At 39.2% G+C, this 25,736-nt stretch overlaps 1 protein-coding gene across 7 annotated transcripts in view; it reads left to right on the forward strand.

Moving 5' to 3' along the window:
• ATP8A2 (ATPase phospholipid transporting 8A2) overlaps positions 1 to 25,736 on the forward strand; it is a 317,516-nt gene that overhangs the window by 59,313 nt on the left and 232,467 nt on the right. For all 7 annotated transcript variants that reach the window (XM_068181246.1, XM_068181248.1, XM_068181251.1 and 4 more), the window contains 14 exons: positions 262 to 331; positions 1,698 to 1,825; positions 2,821 to 2,932; positions 3,453 to 3,618; positions 5,890 to 6,017; positions 7,210 to 7,287; positions 9,339 to 9,427; positions 10,147 to 10,191; positions 11,498 to 11,573; positions 17,980 to 18,085; positions 19,417 to 19,499; positions 21,168 to 21,217; positions 23,330 to 23,399; positions 25,086 to 25,170. In XM_068181246.1, coding sequence (XP_068037347.1) covers positions 262 to 331; positions 1,698 to 1,825; positions 2,821 to 2,932; positions 3,453 to 3,618; positions 5,890 to 6,017; positions 7,210 to 7,287; positions 9,339 to 9,427; positions 10,147 to 10,191; positions 11,498 to 11,573; positions 17,980 to 18,085; positions 19,417 to 19,499; positions 21,168 to 21,217; positions 23,330 to 23,399; positions 25,086 to 25,170 — 1,286 coding nt within the window. The remainder of the gene's footprint in view (positions 1 to 261; positions 332 to 1,697; positions 1,826 to 2,820; positions 2,933 to 3,452; positions 3,619 to 5,889; positions 6,018 to 7,209; positions 7,288 to 9,338; positions 9,428 to 10,146; positions 10,192 to 11,497; positions 11,574 to 17,979; positions 18,086 to 19,416; positions 19,500 to 21,167; positions 21,218 to 23,329; positions 23,400 to 25,085; positions 25,171 to 25,736) is intronic.

Below are 25,736 nucleotides of genomic sequence, written 5' to 3' on the forward strand. Positions count from 1 at the left end.
TTCAGGCATCTAAGTTTATAATGACTTGTTAAATTCTTACTGATTTTTTAATTTAGACTTGTCTTTCTCTGTAGTTGTATGATCATATCCAAAGACATCTCTGTTAAATGTGTACTTTCAGCTTTTATGGTTGTATACCACTAGTATAGCTTTCTGTCTTCTGCAGTGCATTGAAGAAGTCTGTGGTGCACTACATTAGTGTAAAAGTAGTGTACAAAAAAGCACTGAGTTTTAATATTGAAAATCTTACACTCCTTACAGTGAACCGCAAGCCATGTGCTATATTGAAACAGCTAATCTTGATGGGGAGACGAATCTTAAAATACGACAGGTAAAACAAACTGATTTTTTTTTTTCTTTAATATGAGTTATGAAGCAGCATCTAGCTTGCATGGCAACAATACAAGTGCTTTTTTTTTTTGTTATTTTAAAAGGCATCTTTCTTCAAGTGGCTGTAATTTGCCTTTTCAACAGATACAAACTCAAGCAGTGATGCATCATGTGCACGTGTAAGGAACTAACCTGTAGCGAGTATTTTAAGCCCAGAGAGACAAATCAAACAGGCCTTGGATGTGTTTTGCTGAAGGTCTAGTTAGTGGAATTTAAGTGCCGTACATAAAAAAAAAAAGCTGTGCTTGTGATGAGAGTTGCACTGTCTCCTGTCACAAGTACTATTTTATGAGCATTATGCACAGGCAGAAGCTGAAAAGGATCTTTATATGTATAAGTTGATTTGTTATCTTTGTGGTAAGCAGAAGAATTTATTTAGATCTTTCTAGTTTTGTTAAAGAAGTACTGTTGCTTATAGTGTTTAGAAATAGTTAAGAATCTTTGGCTTCTTTCATTTAAAAAAAATAGATTAGGATTTTGAAACACAGATAATTTGTTTTTAAAAAGCTATGCTTGCTTATTCTTTACTACATTTGTAGAAATGTGATTTACTGTTGCAGATCAGGCTACTAAGTCAGGTCTTGAGCTTTTGTAAGATTTTATTTGCTTCAGGACATGCTTAAAATACAAAAATATGGCCTTGCTCTGGCTTGCAGTGCTGCAGTCAAATTCTGGCAAAAGAAACATGAAATGGATTCCTCTTTTAATAGAAGGTTAGTGGGGTGCTGTGCATGTGCTCAGATGCAGGGTACCAATACTTTACGTTGCAGTTGCGTGACAGGATCATCATTGACCTTGAGCACGATCAGAGCATATTGACTGCCGTGGCCCAAGAGATACTACACTTAAGAATGTCCATATTTAGCAGCCATAACACATCAGTGCAGCTATACTTTGAGAAAAAAAAACAGGCTTGTTTCTACTGCTTTTCTCCTACTTCCTCGTGCACGTATCCAACTTCATGTTTTATGGATGTTACTTTCCTCTTGGTTCAAGAGGAAATGTAAATATCTGTGCAGAGAGTTTCAGTCTTGTTAGTAGGTTCCTATGTGTCCATAATGAGTCTTCCTTGCAGGAAAGAGGAATATAAAATTAAAAAAGAGAACCCCAAAACCTAACAAAAACCAACCCAAAAAAAGGCAACAAAAAAAAACCTCCCCACCAAAGCAAAACAGGACCCTGACTAACAAACCTCCAAAGATTTAACTATGTTTTGGTTCATAGCTGTTAAAAGGAAGCACCATTTTCCTAGGCTGCCTTCTAATAGCAGTTTTTGTCAAGAATCTCCTTTGAATTGTTCTCTGCAGGGTTTGTCTCAAACTGCTAGTCTCCAGTCCAGGGAAGAATTGATGAAAGTGTCTGGGAGGATAGAATGTGAAGGACCCAACCGCCATCTCTATGACTTCACTGGAAACTTGCGCTTAGATGGTCAAAGGTATTGACAACAAAGCCATGAATTCATTTGGTTAGGAAAAATGTTTCCTCTGTTCTTTTAGTCTGGAACTCGGAGCACATGCATGGTTTTGCTGGTTAAAAGTAGGATAATAAATAATATTTATTAATCAGGGCATGTGCCAGCATAAGATAACAGAGTTCTGTCTTTGTATGGAGCCTTCTGCTTGTTATGGGAGTATTGATTTCTTTGTAATGAATGGTGATATTTTGATAAAAGGTATATCTAAAGAGAAGGACTCAAGGAAATGGTTGGGGTTTTTAGGGCCTTCTTGTTACACAAGACACACAGAGGAAATGGAAGGCTTTCCCTTTTAGCAAGAGCAAAAGGTTGCACGAAGGTCAGGTTTGTAGAGAAAAGTGATCCCAGAACCTGGAGGCTTTGTCAGTGTGTGTTTGATTTCTACAACTCTTGAAAGAAAAGTATGTAGTTTTAGTACTCAAATTCAGATTGTGACAGGCTGGTAGGAATGTACGTGTTTTATTTGGCTGTACCTGTTTTCCTTCACCAGATATATATTCCTTGGGCAGCTCAGTGCAAGAATAGCAGATGATCACTTGCATCCCACTTGGAAGTCATGTGGTTGATACAGGCTTTCTCAAATGCTTGTTTAATAGTGTATATGATAGTGTGCTTGAAATGGATGGTCTCTTTGCAATTTGATGCTTCTCTGTCCTTGATGTGAGGGAGAATGTTCTAGCCAAGGTCAAATGCAGTATAAGCTTATTTATGGCTGCCACATAATTTCTCAAGTCATGGATAACTGGAGCAGCTTTTCCCTACTGTACTTTAGCAGGAATTAGACTTACAGAGGTTTCAGTGCTTTCTTGTGAACAATCTAAGCTCATTATATTGCTATTACAGTCTTCTCCTTTGTTGTTTTTATTATTAACTGGGGAGCAAGGCTGGGAGTAGAACTATCTTCTCTATAAAGTGTTACCAAGAAGTGCAAGATCCATGAACTTCTTCTTTTACAGCCCAGTTCCTGTTGGTCCAGACCAGATCTTGCTGAGAGGTGCACAACTGAGAAACACTCAGTGGGTCTTGGGTATTGTTGTGTATACAGGACATGATACGAAACTCATGCAGGTAAAGGTTTTAAGGGGATTAAGGGTATGTTTTGATAGAAGTTGGTCATATTTCCTGTATTCTCATTGTAATTTACTTGATTTTATGAAACTGTTTGACTCAGTATAGTTGTTTAAGGCTTGAGGAATAGAAGGGTCCATTGTACCCCAGTTTGCGTCTGCACCTGTGCAAACACACACTGAAGCAAAAGCAGTTAAAGATGTAAGGAGAACTAACTTTTATCCTAATTTTTCTGGTAGCTGGATGACATTTAAAACTGAGGCTTAACAGCTGAGGATATAGTAATAGTCATGGAGATAATACAGGACTCTTGTCTTAATCTAATTGCCTTAATGTCAGGGAGTGCTTGTTGAGACCAGCAACATGCATATGTTGATCACTGCTGCTGACCATCAGTGGGATGGACAGCAGATGCTCTAATGGACTCTGAAAGTAAGGACTGGGTTTGCTTCTGCATTTTTATCTTGTAAAAGCCATTGCCAGGTTCTTTCTCTTTTTTTCCCCCCCTGCTGCTGTTCAGAATTCAACCAAAGCACCTCTGAAGAGATCAAACGTGGAGAAAGTGACCAACATGCAGATCCTGGTTTTGTTCTGTATTCTCCTGGTAATGGCCCTTGTGAGTTCTGTAGGTGCCTTATTATGGAACAGAACACACGGCGAAGTTGTCTGGTACCTTGGATCCAACAGTGAGTATGCAGGCACTGAGCCAGTGATGTTATTAGACTGCAGGGGCAGCCAGGCTCTTACCTTCACTGAATTAGTGCTAAAAATAAGAAATAAAACCCAAAAAAACCCCACATCTTGCTAGTTTTTTTGATGGCCTAATGTTTTCTTTTTTTTGAGAATAGGCTGACATAAGTGAGCTTCCCAGTGAGGCTTCTAAAGGTTAGGTAAATATCACTGGGCTAGCACCCAAGGAGCAGGGCAGAAACAGAAGAGGGGCAAGAGGGGCACTTGGATATCTGGTGTTCACTTCTTTCATCTCTGTAGAGATGAATTTTTTCTCAGGAGGGGTCATGTACTGCAGCCTTATGTGTCTGACTGTATTTGACTGCAGAATGGGCAGTATCAGTTTGTTGCTGACTTCAGCTTTATGCTTATATACAGATGCAAAGGATTTCTTTTGACTTATTTCAGTTAGAAATGCTGATCTGCTCTTTTAGAGAAAATTGAAATGCTAAATGTCACAATTCTTATTTATTGGGTAAAGTTTCTGTCTTTAGCTTCTCTTACCTTGTTGTGAGAAAACTGATCTCTTAGAATAGTTATTTGAAGGGTTTTATTTGATTTTTTTTTTTTAGTCCTTGAATTTATTAGTTCATTATCAAAGATGGATATGAACAATGAAATATTCCCCAGCAGACTTTTGAGGAGGTTACATTATCTATAAAATGTGGTGTTAAAAGCATTTTGAGATGCAGATCTTAAAGCAGTTATCACAAACTGCAAATGGCTTGTCTGCTGATGATGCAAAACAGATGGCAAGTGTATCTTCTGCAGTTTAAGAATTGTAGTTATGGTAGTAATGAAAAAAAGTCACATAGGAAAAGCATGGAAATGCCCCATATTTGACTCTGAGTTTTGTTAGTTGTAATGTCTTCTTGTAGCAGTGTCAGCAACTTTCAGAATTTCTTGCCTGCTCTCCCCTTGTTTTTTAATGTGTAAGTTTAAGTTTGTGCCTTCCAATGACAGAAGCAGTACTGGAAAAGATGAATGGAATGAACTCTTGAACTTGCAATATAAAACAGGTGCAACTTGCAGTAGACTAAGATGACATTATAGTCTGTGTAGATGCCTTTCTGTAAATTGAATGCACAATTTCTATACCTTCTGTAACTGCCACACACAGGAAAGACTTCTTCAGGTTTGGCAGGTAGACATTAAATTTTGGTTAAATGTCTCATCTCTATAAAAATTATATTGAAAATTTTCCAATACCAAGGGTGCTTCTGCTGTCTGTGAACTTATCAAGGATATGGAATTAGGGTGTACTCACACTTTGAGGTGCCTTTGTCCAAACTCTGATCTTTATTAGGCTTAGCAATTTTTGCTGGATTCTATCTCCTCCTAGTTTGCTCCCCTGACTTCTAATTAACTTGTGATGCTGAAAGCCCTTAGTTATGGACTCTGACCCTGTTGTGCTGGGTGTTCTCTGTGCTGACTGAAGTGCCTCTCTAAGTTTCTAGGGAAGTGGAGAGCATACAAATGTGGAGACTTTGATTGTAAAGAGAGGCTGTGGGCAGCACTGTGACCAGAAGCCTTCATCCTGTGTCTCTGCTGAGACTTGCACCTTCCTGCTGGCTGTCTATAAATGCTTCCCCTTTCCTTTAGGACCAGTTGTGATGGTTGACTTATTTGGGCAAGTTGCCCAGTGTTGTCACCATTAATAACAACTTCTTTGCTTAAGCAGGGTGCCTTAGTTCATATACTAGGCAAGTGTTTAACAGTCAACTTGTTCTCATCAATTTCTTTAATAAGGGTAAATTCTCAATTCTGAAAATGATGTCAGATTTTAGAACTAATTTCAGTGTTTATTTTTTGTTACCGAACTCCACTGAGGCAAGTAGGCGCTTTCTGAAAGATGGTTATATTACTAGTGACATTGGGGGCTCTTAAATGGGCAGTTGACACACTAGATAAATGTTTAAATTGGGGTATAGTGGGGAATATTAGACTTCTCACCATCTGTCTAGCAAAAATTGTTCAGAAAGTGTTCTGTTTTTCTATATAGCCTCACTAACCTTGCCCTTCTTCACCTGGTATAAAATGCACGTGTTCTGTGTGTGTTTTTGCTACCTTCTATTGCAATCAATATTAAAATGGCCCTTACACTAGACATCAACACAGTAGTTTATTATTTTAGCTTGACTAAATCTGATTAGGTGAACTGCATAAAGATGATTGCCCCTATACCACTCAGACATGTCTGCTAGTGTCCTGTGTCTTTTGATCCACAGAAATGCTGTCTGTCAACTTTGGATACAATCTGCTGACGTTTATAATCTTGTACAACAACCTTATTCCAATCAGCCTTCTGGTGACATTGGAAGTTGTCAAGTTTACTCAGGCTCTTTTTATAAACTGGGTAAGTAGCAAGAGTGACTGTATCTCAGTTCTGGATGTTGACTTTTAAAATAAAAACCCACTTGACATCTTAGCAAGATTTTTCTAATTACTTTTCTGATGCAACTTCTGGGAAAGGCAGGGGGAACTCAAGTTTTATTCTATATCAGTTCTGTGTTTCACAGGAAATTAAAAGATCTAGTCACAGGAAGGTCTCCTGTGCAAATGATCACTTGTATTTTAGGCTTTTAGGATGAGAAGGAAGCCTCAGCTCTTGGTTGAAGGAGGTCTCTCTTGGCTGACTCATGTTCAGTACTTATCTTTTGAAAACACTTCAGTATCTTATATCTTCTCTGAGACACAGCAGAGGGCAAGACTGGACTTGTTTGAAGGTGTGGGGTTTTTTTGTTGTTGTTTTTGTTGTTTTTTGTTTTTTTGTTTAGTGTTTTGTTTTTTCATCCTGAGGCTGGCCTTAAGGTCACCTCCAGAATGGACCATAATGTTTTTGTGAAAAGATAAGTTGATGCTGCCTCATGCAACCAAAAAGTGATCCCTCTGTTCAGGGGAGCTTTGACTTCAAAATGTCTTTCTCAAGTTGTGGGCCAAAAATACTGTAGTGGTGGCTCTCAAGCTGGACAAAATCAAGAGGAATACCTTTTGTTGATATGCATTAATCCTTAGACTTTGAGTAATGTAGGAGGTTCCTATAAAACAAATGTAAGTGAAGTTTGATATGTCTGTTCCCTGAGCTGCTTGTAATGTAGCAGATATGCATATCAGAGAAGTTTATTTGGTTTGTGTTGCAGGTATTTCTTTGTGGTAAGTGAAGAAGTTTATTTCATGGATCCACTAAAATTGTCTCTTATAGATGTGGCTAGAGCAACTGATTGTGTAACTGACCACCTATGATTAGCATGGCTAATGCATGAGCTTCTTTCTACTGTGCTAAGTTTGATTTTTTTTTTTTCTGTTGCATCTTTTGTTTATTAACTACCTGTAGTTGAATCTGTCTTTTCTCATGTCCCTGTAGGATGGAGGTATACTTTGGAAAGGAGGCACCGATATTCATCCTGGGATGATGTTTGTCTCAAGCATTCAGAATGCCTGCTCATAGCATTAAAACAGTCAAGCCAAGTTGGAGCTGACTAAAAGAAGAAAAGAGACTTTAGTGTTTGATTTGCATAACATAAGTCTTAATTTTGGTTTCTTTTCAGGACATAGATATGTATTACCCTGAAACAGATACACCTGCAATGGCCAGAACCTCAAACCTTAATGAGGAACTTGGACAGGTAAGATAACGTTTTCTGAAGTGTCGTGATTGTGATATACTCTCTCAAGAGTGAAGGTATGACAGCAAGATGTACAAGATTTGTACAAGATGTGCAAATCAGCCTTATTTTGTTGCTCTGTGACTTGGGTTAATGGGACACTTTTATTTTCTCTAGTCTGAGTCTTACAAGTGAAATAATGAGATATCACAGGATTAAATGTAATGTCATGTAGGCAGTTTTATGTTTGGGAATTGAAACAATTTCTTATGTTCCCTCTAAACTTTATTCTTAAAGGTGTTGGACAGATGCTCTGTGGTTTTGGCTGTCTGTACCAGAACAGAACATACAGGGCTGGACTGTTACTAGTTTTTGTTGTTTCTGACTACTTCACAGGAGATGCAAGTTAAAAAAATGCAGTTGTATTCCAAATTTAGATATTGTGCTCCTTCAAGCATTTCTCTTTTCCTTTCAGATAAAGATAGCTACATATTAACTTCTAGTTGTAGGTTGGTTTATTCTGGAAATAACATTTCTTCAAACTGGAAGGGCTTCCCAAAACAAGCTTACTGGATAATTCCAACTTTGCTGTTGGAATTTTGTAATACTGTTGAGAAATGGTAGCTTTTTTCCTTGACCATCCAGGTTATAGGTCTGTAACTGAACTACATGAACTTCATAACAGGCATGAATTTAGTATTGGAGACAACACTTATGTATTTAAAATACATGATAATATCCTTCTCACTAGGGTATAGTCAATATTGTTCCTGCTTAATCTGATCAGTATTTTTGTTATGAATGCTGAAATTTGATTTCTGTTTAAATCACTTTGATGTGAAGTTATCAACCTCCGAATTACGGTGTTATTTTTGCCTGAAGTAAAGGATGTGTGGCATAATGTATGTTGGTTATATGTTATTTTCATAACATATGTTATGTTCATAACATATGAACCCATGTTCATATGTTATTTTCAGGAATGGCTCACTAATGATTCTGGGTAACTAGACTGAAGTTTTTGATTCTTTAATTGAATTACATGTTCACAGGTGCCCTTGATATTTTTGTTTTAGGGTGAAATTATTAATGACTTAAAATTCCTCAGAAGTGTGGGTACCCACTTTGGCTTCTGGCTTGCAAAGGCTCAATTTCCAATGCTGTATTCAGTGGCAGTATAGTGCACAGCTAAAGGATCACCTTACAAGTAGTGTACTGCACTGTCTTGAGCTGCATGGTAATTACTGAGGAAAAGCTTCTTCTAACTCTAGTCAAATTATTTTGGTCTTTGAGTTGTCTAACTCTTTCATGTTATCACCATCCCTTCCTGGTTGAAAGTCTTACCTCGTGCAGAGGTACAACTGTGGTGTCATTAACTTGCAATTAGTTTTGGCCTGTTGTGGCTCTTCAAAGATGGGAATGTTGAATCTGCTAATGCTCCAGTAAGTTGCTTTGAGGGGTTGCCTCCAAGTTCTACCTTAAAATCACTGTTTCCATTAAGGGGATTATTACTTTGGGCAGTGCTGACTGTGAATTGTGTACTTTAGGACTTCTCGTGAGTGGACATCAGAAAAAGCAGCTTTTGTTTGCCTGCAGAGTACCAGTTGGACTTACTCTAGCACATTCTGTGCTTATAGGTAGAGAAAAAAAAATCCCCAAACATTCCTGGTGATCTTTGAAACACAGAATGTCTTCAGTATGTAAAATTCCAGTGAGCCTTCCACAATCCTAAGAGTCTTTGTTTTCATTTCTAATCACTCTTAGAGATTAGTACAGTTGAAAGATTTGGTAAATGTCCAAGTAGTGCGACCAAGTATATCTGTAGTGACCTCACTAGAGCCTTGGCAATTGATACTTACTATTTGAGCCTTTCCACATTTAGAGGTAAAGAATTAATGCAATTAAATAATTTGCCTGATTTTTGTTCTGTAGACTTGGTAGACAAATCAAGCTGTAATAAGCCTGCATTGGCCAATATTGTGACATTTGAGCAATATGTCGCTGAGTATCTTCCTGTTTTCTACTTTATTACTGTGCAGGTTGAAAATCAGGCTTGTTTTTTTCTGTTCCAGGTAAAATACTTGTTTTCTGATAAAACAGGTACTCTAACATGCAATATAATGAACTTCAAGAAATGCAGTATTGCTGGAGTGACTTATGGGTAGGTATGACTTTTAAAATAACTCTGTAGCTTAATGCATGCTAAAAACAAAATTTTATATTGAGAAAGGATTAAAACATTCTCTTCTTCAGTTTATGTTGTAGCATATTTTGTGGTCTTAATTAGTAGTTTTCATTTTCCTGCCATAGTTCCTGTAGTTTCCTGTCGTTCTCATTTGTCCTGCAGCACAAATTATGAAAGTCAAACCTGGGGAGTACTTCACATGAAGCAAAGAAACTTGCTTCCTAACTTACCTGATCATGATTTAGACAAAACCAGAAGTGCTAAATAAACTCTGGCCTTTCAAGAGGGAAGAACTTGCAGCCCAAGGGTAGCAATTATCAGTCATATTTCTGTGACTTGAGAAGACCCAGAATTTTGTTAGAACAGAGTAGTTGTAGTTATAGAGCTTAATATGCCTTGCACAAGAGGGATACCTGCTTACTGGTTTTATTCTGTTCTGTCAAAAGGATCCCTTTGAGTCATCTTCATCTTTGTATTTGCTTCATGTTAACCTTTGAATTTCATGTTAGCTAAATTAGATATCTCAAAAGGCAGAAAACTTGATTCAAATGTATGAACAGCTGAACCCATGGTTCCAGCATATGTTTTTGTGGGATGACTCATTGATCTTCGCTTTCCACCTTTTTTTTTTTTTTTTTTTTTTTTTTGTTACTAAAGTGGAATAAATGTTCTTTTTTCCTTTTTCTGCTCCTCAGTCACTTTCCTGAGTTGGAAAGAGAACGTTCATCAGAAGACTTCAGGTAAATATATTCCAAGATGTTTATGTTCTGTATAGCAGAGTGGGTACAGTCTATATAAAGACTGTTTTCCAATTTGGGACTGGAAGAAGCCCAAGGGAGGAATGCATTTGAGTAAAATGGTCTTCCAGTGGGAGCCTAATGCAGAGCTGGTGGGTGGTGATGGATCTACTCTTCTGCATAGAGATTTCATATGTGAGGGGGGTGAGGAATAGGCATAGGAATAGGTGGCTGGGATGCTAATGCAGTGCTTATTTATAATTGCAGACAGTCAAGTTAAAAGCTAAAATTAACCTGCTTTGCAGGAACCTTACCCCTGGCTAGAGACTGCATGTTGCTCTTTGTGATCACTGAGTTCAGGCCTGAAGAGAATGAGAAGAAAAGGGACTTCTTTATTAAAATGCTATGTTTTAGTTATTAAACTGAGAGAGAGCTTGATATGTAGGCCTGTCATGTCCAGAGAATCTTTCTTGTTTTTATTGGCAACTTTAATAAATAGAGGTGATGGGTCTGTCCCATTCCACAGAAACTAGTGAAGACCCAGAGGTCTTTCACTGATACAAGGTATCAGTGAAACATGTTGAGATTATTGGGAAGGAGGGGAAGAGCCAGGGAGGGCTGACATAGATTTGAATGGCAAATACAGGGAAGAAGTGAATTCCCACCCAAGAAACAAGTCAACACTGAATGCTGTTAGAAACGTACTTGGTGAGCAAAGCTGGGCTTCTCCACTGGTCCAGCTCATTTTTATGATCATGTTTTAGGAAGGTGATAAAATGATATTTCTTCTTCTGGGAGGTAATTTCTATGGATCCCTCTTTTCTTCCAAAATATTGCTGTTTCCTTCATTGCTGTGTTTTCTTTCCTTGTACCTTTCTTTTCGGTTCTGTGAAAGTTTTTTCTAGGTACTTACTTGGAGTACTCAAAATCTTCCAGGGGTGAGCTTGAAGCAGAATGCTCTGACTAGGGAGGGAACTTAGGGCTATTGAACATTGATCTATTTTATGAGCAAGCCACCCTGAAATCCATTTATATTAAATATGCTTAAAAACTGCTGTTGCTGCATCTGTCCCAGGAGCTGCGTTGACACTTGAGTCTTCTGAAATACACTGTCAACCATAACCATTTTGGGTTTCTTGCTGGTGTTCATTTTCAGCACTCGCTGCATTACTCATATGATCTTTTCACAATGCTTTCAAGGACACTAGAGTCTTACTTTGCCAATCTTAGTACTTCATCTAGTTTCTTGGGAAGCAAATTTAAAAAGCAATGTTGCCACTTGTTTGAATATGCTTGTTTTTCTCTGCAGCCAGCTACCTCCTTCCACCAGTGAATCGTGTGAATTTGATGACCCAAGACTGCTGCAAAACATTGAAAATGATCATGTAAGTCTGCTCTTTGAATATCACGCCTCTTAAATGTCCTATTCTAGGCTTGTCTGGAATTGAATGCTGAACAAATCTATTTGTGTGATTAAGTCTGCTCTGTGAGTGTGTCATGCAAGCACAGAGGGGGTAAATTGGAATCAAAATAGCTCCCTCCAACGCCTTTCTGCCCACTTGTCTTACAATTGAATTAAAGAGCAATGGCATTGATACGGATTCTAGCTACTTCTAAGGCAGCTTCATATATTCTGTTGTATATGGAAGATAATGCTTTGTAACAAGTTATTTTAGAAATTAAAATTCTTTAAAAGAAAAATTACTTGGAATGTTGAACATCTATACCATTTTTAACTCTAATTTGTAGCATTACAAGGTGGTTCTGGAATGAGCCTTAAGTATCACAAGGGTTTGGAATTCTAGTTATGTAAAGGATGTAAGACATGGGAATTAATTGCAAATTCAAGCTTGGCATAAACCTTAATGATTAGTAGTCTTAGCCTAGCTATTGAGTCCTAAAGGGACCTATTCTTTCCAGTGTCAGTTCATTGTTTATTTTGAAATCATGTGGGTATGAAGTGTCTGACTGGACACCAGACAATTCACCTCCCGAAAGGTATGACTCTTCTGCTCTGCAAGCTGTTTCACAGTATGGCAAGCACAAACCCAATCAGCTGATTGCTCTCAGTAGACAGTGTAGCTTCTGTAACTGGGCTGGTTGAGTTTAGTACGAGCATCTAAAATGTACTTGCAATATACTGTTTGTGTGCAGGGAAGCTTTGCTTTCTGTTCTGCTGTGCAGTACTTAACTGCAGCATGGTGTGAATGCTGTAAGGGAGTAATTACTTGGTGTGGCACTACGTATTCTGCAGGGTGATGGAGCCTAAAGGTGGCTCCTGGGCTCTAACATTCAACAAGGTGACCCACTCAGGACAGTGCCCTGGTTTCCTATGTGGCTTTTGTACTCATGTGGTCTGAAAAGATTTCCTACTGGACATGACTTGCATCCAAGGTTTGTGTATGTCCGGTTCCTTTGTGTCCTGTTTGTTCATTTATGGCTACAGTTGTGGCTTATGGCACTTGCTGACTCCAGGTATTCATTCTGGTTTAGGTGTAGACTGCTGATAAAAAGTGTTTGAGCTCTTTCTGGCTGCTGTTGCTTTAGGTATGCATAAAGAAAAATGCTTTGGTTTATTTTAATAGACTCAGTGGAAGGAATGTATCTCAAATGAGCTGTGAGATGGAATTTCTCACCTAGCGTTGAGGTGGCCCCTTATTTTAGGGCTACCTAATTATTTGATCTTCTCTGGGTAGTTTCTGCTTTGGGGGATAGAAGAAATATATGCTATTGTAGCAGGCAAATAAGGGATTTTGGTAGCTTCCTTAAGTGTCATTTAGTCTAGACAGCTCAGAAGTCTTCTATACTGAACCTTTTTCCAGTTTCCTTTTTGCTGGTCACTTAAACAGACAAATATTGATGTCATTGTGCAGCTGAATGTTGGGCAGAGCATATTGTGTGAACTCAGCCCTCAGACAATGAGTGGGGAAATTACTGACCAAAGATACTTTTCAGAGCCTGACTGTACTGGAGGAGTGGGTGCCACCCTCTGGTAAGTGGTGATTTAGCACAAGACATGAGAATGCAAGGACTGCTTATGACAGTTTGCTGAGCATGTTTGGGTGTATTTGTCAGGCTGTGGGTGAGAGGAGAGCTGAATTCCAGGATAATGGTAGAGGGAAGGGTCTTTCTGGCTTTTTTGCATTAGGTCAGCTGCTGAGGTGCATAAACTGCTTCTTTCTATCTAAAAATCTGTATTATCTTAAATTTTACAGCTGATAGATAGCTGCAGATGCCATTTGCAGATGTCTGTCAATTTCTTCTCATTTAGTGAACTGTGGTGAAAAACTGAAGTGTTCTAACATAAGCTACCTAGTGAAGTTAGGCGGTGCTGTACTCAGGCAATTAATTCCCTCTAAACATTTGCCCTTCTGCAGCTGAAGGTATAAGTGTGATCTCTTAAAAGCTCTCATTAAGTGTTCATCGCTCTGGTCTTGAAGATTTTAATATTTTTTTTTTCAGTTCAGTCACAAGTGTTAGTTTAGAACTGTCGCAGTGCCAAGTAATTTTCTTTCCAGGTTGAAAATAAAAAATTATGTACTTGTACTCATGAGACTGTCTTCCATCTGCTTGGAAGATTTCTAGCATCCTGCATCACCTCTAAATTTCATAGCTCTTCTGGGCCACTGGTGTGTAAAGGCTGACTGATAGCCAAGTCCATTTTTGAACAGCACTTAAAGAATTATTGTCCTGTAGTAATAGTTCCAGAGAAAATTAACTTGTCTGAAACCTGTGGAGGCTTCTCTTGGCTGCTCTGGTATTTTAATGTGGGAGAAAGTACCTAGCTTTTTCTGCCTGTGCTTTTTCTATGTATTGGCTTCTGTTGGATGAACTGTGTAGCTGTACCAAGTGTATGATGCTGTCTTGTTTCTATAGAGAAAATGGCATCAGCTCTTAGTCTAATAAGGAAAGATCTATTTTTTCCTAAGACTGGAATCAATGTTTGGTGAATATGCTTGATGGTCTTTATCTTGGTGCTTGCTAGATGCATATATCCTGTGAATGAGCTCAGCACAAAGATGCAAGCCTGTTTGATATGGGGTTATGTTTTACACTGATGATAGGAAAGCAGGGAAGGAGGTCAAGAAGGAACTTAACAGACTCTGGGTTCTCATCCTAAACTCCTCTACCTCCCAGGATTCTCTCTGAACTACATCTGCCAATTTCAATTTGCATAGGAACTTTCTTCTGTGGCCCCCAAATTACCTCTTGACCAAGAAGCAGCAAACATGGTATAGCTGCAGATGCATGAATTGGTTCAGTGAGTACGCGTGATGAGTACTTTAGCAGCTGGCCAGGCAGACCAGACAACTGTTGTGCTCACACTGAGCCTTTACCACACTGAAAATGTTTGTTTAGACCTCAGCAACACGTCTGCTTCTTCTTGTGTAGTGTGTGGGAACTGAGGCTATTATCCCATCAAGCTTTGTTGAAATGACAGCTATCACCAGCTGATTCTTAATTCCATAGGAAAGCAGAGCCAGAAAAACATATCACGGATAACTGGGATGAAAAACTGGGATTTGAAATACAGTACAGGGAAAAAACATATTCAGGTGATGAAAGCCTATGGGAGGCTTTAGTTCAGATTGCTGGAAAACTGTCCAAACACATAATTTTATAGCTCACAATTAAATTGTTAGAGCTTAGTGAGATATTTTTCTTATCTGCTTTTGTTCTTACTGTGCGTGGGACTTCAGTACTTTTGTTCAAGTACAAGGCAGTATCTTTAATTATAGGTCATATCCCATTGGTTTTGGGCAAGATACACTTGCATTTAACTCCCTTGATATTCAAAATCTGCTTAATGTTTTCTCTGTCTGTGCCTGAAGTATCTTGATCTCCTCCAGTCCTGCCAGCTTCACTGTTCTGGAGGTGCTCAGCATGGCTGGATCCTCACACTGCTCTCCAGATACTTTAGTGAACTAAATGGTAGGAAGTTTATATATTTTTAAGATGTTGAGTCATAATTCTCCTTGGTAACTAAGTACATAAGCATTTTCACAGTTTTCCTTGGCAGAATGTGCCACTTACATGCAAAGTAATGAGTTCAGGTTGATAGACTGTGTTTTAGTATCCCACTGGCTATTTCTAGGCCATTTGCACAAAAAACTAGCAGTCCTGCTTACCTGGAAATACTGTGAATGAAGGCACTGATCTGATACTGCTACAACTAAAGGAAAGATGAAAGAGATCTTTAACTTCATATGCAAATTCCTTGTAATTTTATCAGGCTCTTAACAGTTGAGAAACATTGTCTTCTGAGTGACAAGTCCAGATAAGCACATGTGACGTGCAGATATGAAGGTCTGCACAGGGCAGTTTGCTCCCCAAAAGACTGAAGCTTGTCTCTGTGTTTTGTTCCTCTAAATATAGGAACCATGAAGGGATGAAAACTTGCTTTCTGCCCAGTGGTTTGCTTGATAATGGATAATGCTGTGCCTACTAGATAGCTAAACTTTGCTTTCACTGAGGATAGTGCTATGTAGGTAACAATCCAGAATCTGTTTCCAGAAGTAGGAGACCATTGCAATGTGTGTGTGGTTCTCAGTTGGTAGGGGCAGAAAACAAAATAATTCACCCAGTGGAGTATATTTCTTGTGTAGATGTTTGTACACAAGTTTTTTCATGGGTTTTTGGGGGGAAAAGGGAAAAAATTGCTTCTTAGCAATTGCTTTCACCCAGAGTTGATGGCACACTAGAAGAAAAATGAGGGAAGAAGGCACTTAAAATGAGAACTGCCTGTGGACTGATGAATAAGAGATTAGAATATGCAAACTTTGTTCCAACTACAGATAAATAGAGAACTAAAAAGTGAGGCGGGAAGAAACAAGGCTGACCTTAACACATGAACAGGCAAGAAACATCTCACAGAGACCATCAGTAAGAATACTGTTAAAGACTTGATAGAGGAAAATAAGTAATAAAGCAGAATTGGTTAAGCTGTGGGACTGCTGTCCTGTGCTGGGATTCAGCTCAGCATATTGGAAGGAATATGTTGCTACAGAAGCCATTAACAGATTTTCCTGTTCACAGGTCCAAAACAGGTATTTGAATGCTCTACCCTGATTCATGTCTGTGCAACAAATATTGTCAGTGCTGGAACAATACAGAAAGGAAACAAATGACAGCTGTGTGGAGGAGCTGTTATGATAAGCTGGGCTTCTGATGATCTGTTGCACCAGAATTGGAAGGTTGCCCTCTAATACATTGTGAGCTTTGAAAATACCATGACAGCAGCAAATTATGTTGCTGGCTTGAAAACATAAATACATACTTAGGAAGGATTAAAATCCGTGTCACTACTGGAGACAGGTTGTTTCCAGCTGATAGAACACATACTATGAAAGCTTGTTAAGGGGCTAGGTGATAAAAGTGTAAGGTGGACATCAAAGGCCTGCAGCAACAGATGCTGAAATGAGAATCTGGCAGGCTGTGCCTTTTGACATGGAGATAAAACTTTCATTACTTTGACTGGAAATGATGGAACAGCAATTAGCTCTTGACTGTAATTTGCTGTGGACTTACTCAGATAGCAGTGTGTAAATATGTTTGTTTTCCTGAGCACAGCCGCTGCACCCCACCATGTCGAAAGTAACAACTCTTGTTATTTTAGTGGCATGTGGCCATACAATTTGGAAGTTTCAGTATGCAAAGGTAAAGTTCCTGCGTGAAACAGTTACTTTGAAAATATTAATGGCAAAGTACATGAAGTACTTTGAATATAGGGCTTGGATTTTCAGTCTTTTTATTACATTACTTTCTGATATGCTTACTTTGTTTGCACACATTGCCACAGTGTTTTTTTCAGCTGACATGGTTTTGTGGCTTTCGTAGTAGTTTATTTTCTACTAATTAAACCTTCATATTGTCAATGCATATGCTGTGCTAATGAAAGATTTGGAACCTAGATGATATTTTTATATGCATCAATTCTTTGAGAGTTTGCAAAGTCAAGTAGGGCTTTCTGCAAAGGTAGGTCTACTAAGTTCATGTCTGAGTCACTGAGCAAATGGCTACTATGCTATTCCTGACTGCTGTGAGGCTATAAATCCTGTGCCAGAGGCAGGGATGGAAAGGAGGAAAGAATGGGATGAGGGACTTAATTTCACATCACTAAAGGTTGCAGTTGCCACAGTTGGCTGATCAGAGGCCTGTGATTTAAGTGCTGACTTTGTTGAGTTGCAGACCTGGTGTCTGTTTAAGCACTTTGGAGCAGTGGTTTATGTTGCATATTCTCTTTATGCTGAATGTAGGGACCATAGATTAATTTTATGCTTGACTGGGTGCTGTATTCCTTGGGAAGGACATATGATGTTTCCTTCTACTGACTGTTCAGCTGCTCTTAGCTCTGGGTGTTCATCACTAAGGGTGCAGTTGCAGCAAGTTTAATTCTGATGTGGTTGCTGTCAATATGTTGGAAGCTGCCATTAGTAATATTTCCTGTTGCTAGATTGTCATCATCTTGTGGCAGGCATCTTTGCCTATATGAAGCTTGGGGTGCTAAAGAAGTAATGCTTTTATGGGTGGGGGGTGAGGGAATGCTTAGCCTTCTCAGCTCTCTGCAATTTGAATGAGGTCCTTATCAATAGCTCTCAAGTTCATCAGTGCTGGCCCTGAACTGTGCTGTCTTGGTGTTCTGAGGTCAAAACAACTGCTATAAATAGAGAACAGAATATGTTTGGGTTTTTTTTTTTTTTCTGTGATACCTTAGAGATTATCTCAGTTTGGTGAGCAGGTTGCTCAGTCTGTGTGCAGTGCTAAACCTCACTCTCCTGGTGTCCCGTCTAGCCCACAGCCGTGCATATACAGGAGTTCCTCACGCTGCTGGCCGTGTGTCATACTGTTGTTCCTGAGAGGCAAGGAAATACGATAATCTACCAGGCTTCCTCTCCAGGTTGGTTGTTGCTTTCTTTTTTGGGAGGGAAGGGAATGAGTTGAAGGAGTGGAGGTGGATGGAAGGAAGGTCCATAAACTTCTAGGTCATTTCAAAGGTCATTGATTTTGAAAGCAAAATGTCCCCTACCATGCTAGCAGTAGATCTGACATCTTCTATAATCAGTACACACTGGTTTTGAATGCTTCCTACAAAACCACATAGTCCATGATGTTTCTTTAGAGTTAGGCTGGGCTTAGGATCCCTTCTGCACTCATGTACTCTTTCTGCAGGGGTGAATGTAAAAGATGTTGAGTGTGTAGGAAGTAATGATTTGTTTCTGCACAAGCAGTTACCTTATTGGCCTGTCTACAAACTGTCTGTCTTGATCTAGTATCTGCTTAGAGTAAGATGGGAAGCTATCAAGTGCTGATACATGACACAATACAACCAAAACTTTCAGAATCTTGGCAATATTCAGGCCTGTCCTAAACCCATTTTTTTTACTCTTTTCAGTTAGCACAGACAGAGCTAGGTGGGGCCAGACTGGGGAAAGTTTCTCTCCATTGAATTTATCTCTGTTAGTGAAGATATTTCTAGAATTGCTGTAGTTGTGTGTTGAGTGATGAAGCAGCCTCATTTCTTATTTATGTCTTAATGGGGTGTCTGAAAAGTAGGTTAAAGAGGTCATATAAGTAAACTCTGGTCAGCGTGATGAACCATGAGGAGACTAAGGGAGCTGTAGAGACATGAGGGTTGCTTGAATTAGGCACTAAATCTACCTATGTGATGGTTTTGCTTAATGATGCTTGCTCCTTAAGGAGGCTCTGTAATTATCTATGGGAGGCACAGGTGTTGGCTCTGATTGCAGCTCTGTTATTTGAGCTCTTAATAACACTGCCCAGTTGAGTCTCCAGAAAAGTGCTGTATTTCTGTAGTAACTGAACTTAGTACCTTCTCAACAGAAAATGGATCAAACACATACTGTAGGAATTTAAAATAACAGAGCTTTCATCTTGCTTTCAGAACAGGCATTTCCACTTTTTCATGTGGAAAAGTATGGCACCTCCACAAGAATAGAGTTCAATGCTTCAGTAGTTACAGGATATCTTACACAGATTAAGTACTAGGTTTGTATAGTTGATATTGCATGGCCTTTATTAAGACTAAAATGTTGAATGTTCTTGTAGAAAGGTGTGCAGAACTACTCTAACATACCTATGGATGGGAGTACACAGGAAAGGGGATTCTGTTTGGCAATCTGCCATATTGAAGTATGTGTTTTGGAGGCCTCTTTAACATACCAGGTGGAATTCAAGCTGCCTTTTTTTTTTTTTTTTTTGTTTTGGCAGATGAAGGAGCGTTAGTGAAAGGAGCAAAAAAACTTGGTTATGTCTTCACAGGACGGACTCCCCACTCTGTTATCATTGATGCGGTAAGTGGAGGATGTGCATGGCACAGGCTGTCAAGCTCTTGCAGAGCATACGGGTGTCCTCTCTGGTCCCTGTGAGGGCCCTTTTCCAGGGTCTTTAGGATGCTACATGCAAGGAGCTTATGTACACCAAGAAAAGTTGTCTTAATATATTTGAAGATGCCAAGTCCTTTGCCCCATTGCCCTGTGGCATGGGCAATAGGAAGCTGCAAACTTAAATGGGAAATAACAGCATTTGTGCCTGAAAAATATTTCCTTTGTCCAGCAAGCACAGATGGGAGCACTCACATTAGGAGCAAATTAATGTGTCTGGGAGGTTTTTTGCCTGTTATGTTTAATGGTTGCTGTTCTTCTAAGTGTTTCATTTCTTTCTTCTGAGTAAGATATTCAGTAGAAGATGTATCTGTCTCACACGGTGTGTATGCAGGGCTGTGTACTTACTGGATTGCAGTTGACACAGGCAGCCTCAGACTCATGGGGCCGCATTCAGACTCAAGTTGTAGTCTAAGCTGAAGTGGCTCCAGATTTACGCAGATGCAGCTAGTAGGGTGCTTATTAAGAATAATGAATATTTTCTGTCCTTCCTCTCAGGTACGTTCCCTTTCAAATTTCTTGGTAAACTTCCACTCTAAGCACTTGAAACATATCTTCTTGGACTTGTCACAAACATTATACAAATTCTCAAACTACTTCTTAGTTGAAGGGGAAGAGCTGAGGATGAACAGTGTCATCTAGAGCCATCTGAATGCTTTTCTGCTCTGCAGGAAGAGCCAGGCCTACCTGACATAGTTGTATACTCGTAATGCCAAGCTGGGGGCATTGTTAATCTATAGCCAGGAATAAAAACTGTCATTCCCAGAGATTCCTGTCTCTCCTGATTGCCTACATCAGTGGCAGCACGTAGAAAATGGTTTGGAGGTGCTTTTTAATCTTGGGGATGTTGCTGACTTGATACGTGCCTAGGACATGTCTATACCACGATTAGATTTTAGTGCTGCACTTTCTTCAGCACTATTTGCAGCATGCAGTTAGAGTTCTATGACTCTGGTAACTCCTGCTGCTCCTTCTGTGCATTATATGGCAGGTGTTTTAACATCTTTGTCCTGCTTCAGATTGTTCTTGCTCAGCCCCAGCAGAGAGTTGCTGGTGATAACAGGAATTTCTCCTCAGTTAATCTTTTTTTTTTTTGGCCACGAAAAATATAATTAATATTTTGGTGAATTCAAATAAAAGAAATACTAAGGGAGGTCAATCAAAGGTTATTGTAATAACTGTTGTACTAAACCTGGAGGGAATGCTTATTTTAACTTGGAAGAATGCCTACAGCCTGTAATATGTCTCTTAGCTGATGGCTGTTGAGAACCAAATATGCAGCTTAGCTTTCGTAGCATGCCTAATCAAAAAGGGTATTAACTCCTTGTAAAGGTGTAGCAGTAGTGAATGAAGGATGCCGCAGTATCGAGGTTGTTGAATTCAGTTCATTAAATAGAGCTCTGCATCCTTCAACCAGCAGAGGGAGCCATTGCCACACCTATTTACGCTGGGATGTGTGGCAGGCACCTGAGCTCAGCTCGTGTGTTTGCACATGTAAGAATATAATGTAGATCGTACTTATAACAGTACACTCTTTTTTTTTTTTTTTTTTTTGTTTTGTTTTGTTTTCTTTTGTAGCTGGGGAAAGAGAAAACCTTTGAAATTCTTAATGTACTGGAGTTTTCCAGGTAAGTTTTCCTCTAATATGTGAAATTCAGGGTAATAAGAAAACTCTTCTTATAAAAAAATATTATTTAGAATAAAATGTTACAGTTGATAGAGTAGAAAAGCAGAACTTCCTTAATTTTTTGCCCTACCCCTTCATCTTATTTCTGATATACTATGAATGAGTTATGAACTGGTGGCTGTTGGCATGCCATTATTAAACTTTTTCCTGCCACTGCAGGAAAAAGTTCATTTATTGAGAAGTTGCTGACCTGGAAGCAACTTGCTGTGACTCACAGAAATCCTGATTTGTTCCTTGTCTACTTCAAGAACATTCTTTGAGATTGCACTTTCATAATGCTTCTGCAAACTACTTTTTGAGTAGATGGAAACTGTACCTGGAAGTGCCTCTTCTTAAGAACCATGCCAGCTGTGAAAATATAAACATTGCAAGCACTCCTAATTTGTCAGACTCATTAGGATGGGGATTGCTTGGGTAGCAAGAAGCTTTGATGACTCAGGCTCCTAAATGACTGGAAATACCAGGGTGCTTTCTCTTTGTTAGTTGATAAAGTTTGGATGGTGCTAGTCAGCATTCCTTTTTTTTTTTTTTCCTGTTGTTGTTTATTGTCTACTCTTTCTGGGGATTAAAAACTTGAACTCTTGAACTCTGTTCTCTGCTGTCTTTGAGTTCTGGTTGAGCTCTCAAGGACTGTGTAAAACTAAAGGTAGAGATGATTTGGGTAGGTGACTTTTCTTGTGTCTTGACTTTGAAGATTATTTCTGAGTACTTCCCTCTTTCCAGTCAGAATATAGCTACTTAAGCTACATGTGGGAAGTATCTGAAAAGGCACTGGAAGAGTCTTTGAGGGTTTGTGACAAGTTGACCAGCACCTTGGTGTCTGTAGGCAGGAGTAGCTGCAGCTTGCATGTGGCAGAAAAAAAGCTGTCTTAGTTCTCCTCTGTGTAGCACCTTCCCTCTTAACCACTGAGGAAGCTCTGTAACTAGTTTCCAAAAAGCACACAGAAGTTTCCCAGTGTCATTAGGATGTTGCAAAAATTCTGGGCCCAGGTAACTGCTGTCCTTCCAACCCCTCTTCAGAAATCCTCAGAAAGGATTTGTTTTGTCTGATGATACATGCCAAGAACTTACTTCAGTACACATGGTTCTTGAGCTCTGAAAAGTGACTACATTTCTCAAAGCAACCTCAAGAGAAGGAAGATTGCTCTACACTGTGTTTGTACATGTTGTCAAAAACACAATGAGTAAGGAGGATGCTTCCAGGTTGGTCCTTTTGCTAAGGAAAAGATTTACATGAAACCACACATTCTTAGGGCTCCCTTGATTAGAGTTGATTTGTTTGCATTTGCCTCTTGGAAGTTGTGGGTTTCTTCCAGTGGCTCTTTTGAAGGAGAGATTGATAAGTCAAACATCAATTTCTTTAAAAAATTATCCTTGCCTGCCTTCCTTTGTTAAATGTTGGTGTGCACTATGCTACTATCTACATTTTTTTTAAAGATATATGCCAAACTTGACTATCCTTTCCTTGCTCAGGGGATCCAACTTCCTTCTACTTAATTCCAGCTTTGTGGGTCTGATTAGACCAATATAAAGAATTGATGGAGGCCAAGAACTGATCTGTACCATGATTACTTTCTATGATGTTTTTGCTCTTTTAAGTTAGTAAGTTAAATAACTGCTCTTTTAAGTGGACGGTTGTTTCAATGTCTGTTATGCCTATAATAAAGATGTCATCAGCTCTAATGATTCCATTTCTGGAGTCCCCAAAGCAATTTTGCTTGAAGAATAAGGAAAAACTGGGAAAAAATGATGAGAATAAATGTGACTCCCCTTCTTTCAAGATGATTTTATACTATCTTGCTCTTTTTGAAATTCTTGCTCACATACGGGTGTAAGTCTGGAGTGCTTGCCAATGTGAGATGTAGGGCTGAAGCTGGAAATGGGCAATTTAATATATCTCCTTGTGGTCAAGGGTTGTGGGATCTTAAGTTACTGCTGCTATATCCCATTTAATCTCAGATGCACAAAACACATCTGAGAAAATTCACTAGCTAGAACAGGAATTACTCTTCACCACTTTGACTAATGAAAGCAAATATTTTTATTTCAATAGCAACAGGAAGAGAATGTCAGTGATTGTTCGAACTCCGGCAGGACAGCTACGTCTCTATTGCAAAGGGGCTGTAAGTAATTATGCTGCCTAATGGAGAACACTGCCAGTTATTGTTTCAACAGCTGTGGCTGATACTGATATTTCATGTCTCATACATAATACCTGTTGGCTTTCTGTTTAGGGCCAAGTGATTTAAGAGAGCTGTCATTTGTGCTCTGACTCCTTTTGCAGGCTGGAAGACTGCTAGGCTTTCTACTGCCCAGTTGAAATCCTGAAACTAATGGGAGCAGTACCCTTACTACCCTTACTGCAAAGCCAGGGCTTCACCCAGCTGTGCAGCAGTTCAGGAGCTGGAATAAATGCTATTGTCTGAATTTATAGCACTAAAATTTGTTCTGAAGTGCTTGCCTCTTGATCTAGCTTTCTTGCATCTCTGCACCTGCTGTTATTTGTCATCATGACTTGCACCATGTTGTGCTTCTGTCTTCACTGACAAGAGCAATAACTTAGCACAGTACAAAGGCTCCAAAACTAGCATAGTCCACAGCCAGAGAGTGGTTCTAATTTCAGTGGAAGACTATGGAGCTGGCTTTTTGCAACAGGGAAAAACTCTTTCTGACCTCTGTGAGGATCTGGTTTGCTTGAATTTGTCATGACATATAGGTCAGTGTTCACTGCTCTGTTCCTTCCATTTACCTCCCCTGATTTGATAAAGATGTGCTGGCTTCATTCTGGTGTGGTGGAAGTGAATGAAGCCTGCTGCCACTGTGTGGTAGTTCACAGTCCTATGCTAATAGGACCACACAGACTTGAAACTTGCTTGTTCATGCTGTGCCTGAGTTCACACCATTTTTTGGAGTGTGGCACTGAAAGGGATGGAGGACAGGAGAGTTTGTGGTACAAATTCTTGCTGTTTTCTGTATGAACAGACCTAGATGTGCCACATCTGCCACTCATGTGACCTGTAAGTTAACTGACTATTCTGCATTAACTCTTCCACGTTCTGGTAGTCATCCTCTGTCCTGTTGCTTCCATAATAATTAGGTTTGTATGCCTGTCTCTAATCAGCTCTAGATGTAGATGTCTGCTTACTTAGCTGAAGAGCAGATGTCTGAGTAGGATTTCTGTATTACATATGTTTGTAGAACTTGTTCTGGTAGTTATAAATAAAATCCAGAGACTCTAGATATGTAGGTGATGCTGTATTTTGATTTCAGCTGTTAATGGAGCCTTCTCAATTGTCCTTTGATTTACTGATAAAGCTGCTGCAGGAAGAAGAGTGATCATGTTCTACCACAACATTCTCTCAGAAACAGTGTTTCTGCCTTTTTTTTTTTTTAACATCAGTAGCAATCTTTTCTGGAAAAGATTGCAGGAAACTCTACTGCACAGGACTGCTATATATACACTGAATAAGATCAGACATTTGTGTTGTCTGAAAGTCAATACATTGGCTTAGTAATTTATAGAGAAGTGTTCTGTACTACCCAGTAATGGGGACCTCTTTATGGAAAGAGGGGAGGAGGGAATTGTGTGCTTCTCTCCCCATTATTTGTAGTGGATGCAGTATCTCTGCCATTGGGCACAATCCAGGTTAATTACTCAAATCAGTCTCTTAACCCCAAATATATTGTAAATACAGTTTTGGTTTTGATATTAGCAAGTCCATTCAGGTTGCTTCTCTTGAGCTTGTAAATACACAAATGGCTACTTCATATGTAAACTTACTCTGTTGTAATGAATTTGGTTTTAATAGGATAATGTAATTTTTGAGAGGCTTTCGAAAGATTCCCAGTATATGGAACAAACACTGTGCCATCTCGAATACTTCGCAACGGAAGGTAAGAGAAACAGCATGTCATGAGAATTCAGTTCATGAAATTATTTACAGCATTTTCTGCCTTGTCTAAGCTCTGTGGTGTGAACTAAGATGATTGTGAAGATAAATTAAGATGGGGTGTGTTATCAGCAAATTAAAAACTTTAGGTTGACTTCAGCTGTAAGGAGGTTTTTGTCCAACTTCTGTGTGACTTCAGTAGGGAAGTGGAATTTGGAAGGAAAAGGTAGTGTTCTGTGTGCCTGTGATGAAGGGAAAGGGCATGAGTTGCATTGCCCAGAATAACTCAATTACATTGAAGTTGGAGGTGCTTTTACCAGGGCAGAAGTTGGATGCTGGAGTCTCTGGCTTTATGAAGCAGAGTGACAGCCTGAACGTGTTGGGAAGCTTGGTAGACTGAAACAAAGATGATCTGAAATGGTCTGTAAGGTCTTTGACTGATGTAACACCTCTGTTCACTATGAAGCTGGGTTTGTTCTCTCTTTTGTGATAGCACAGGATACCTGAGTTATAGTGAAAACCGTGAACCACTGTTTTTCTTCCAAAATCTGAAAATACCAGTCAACTTTT

This window comes from Anomalospiza imberbis, chromosome 2 (assembly GCF_031753505.1).
Source record: "Anomalospiza imberbis isolate Cuckoo-Finch-1a 21T00152 chromosome 2, ASM3175350v1, whole genome shotgun sequence".
NCBI classification, from domain to species: domain Eukaryota; kingdom Metazoa; phylum Chordata; class Aves; order Passeriformes; family Viduidae; genus Anomalospiza; species Anomalospiza imberbis.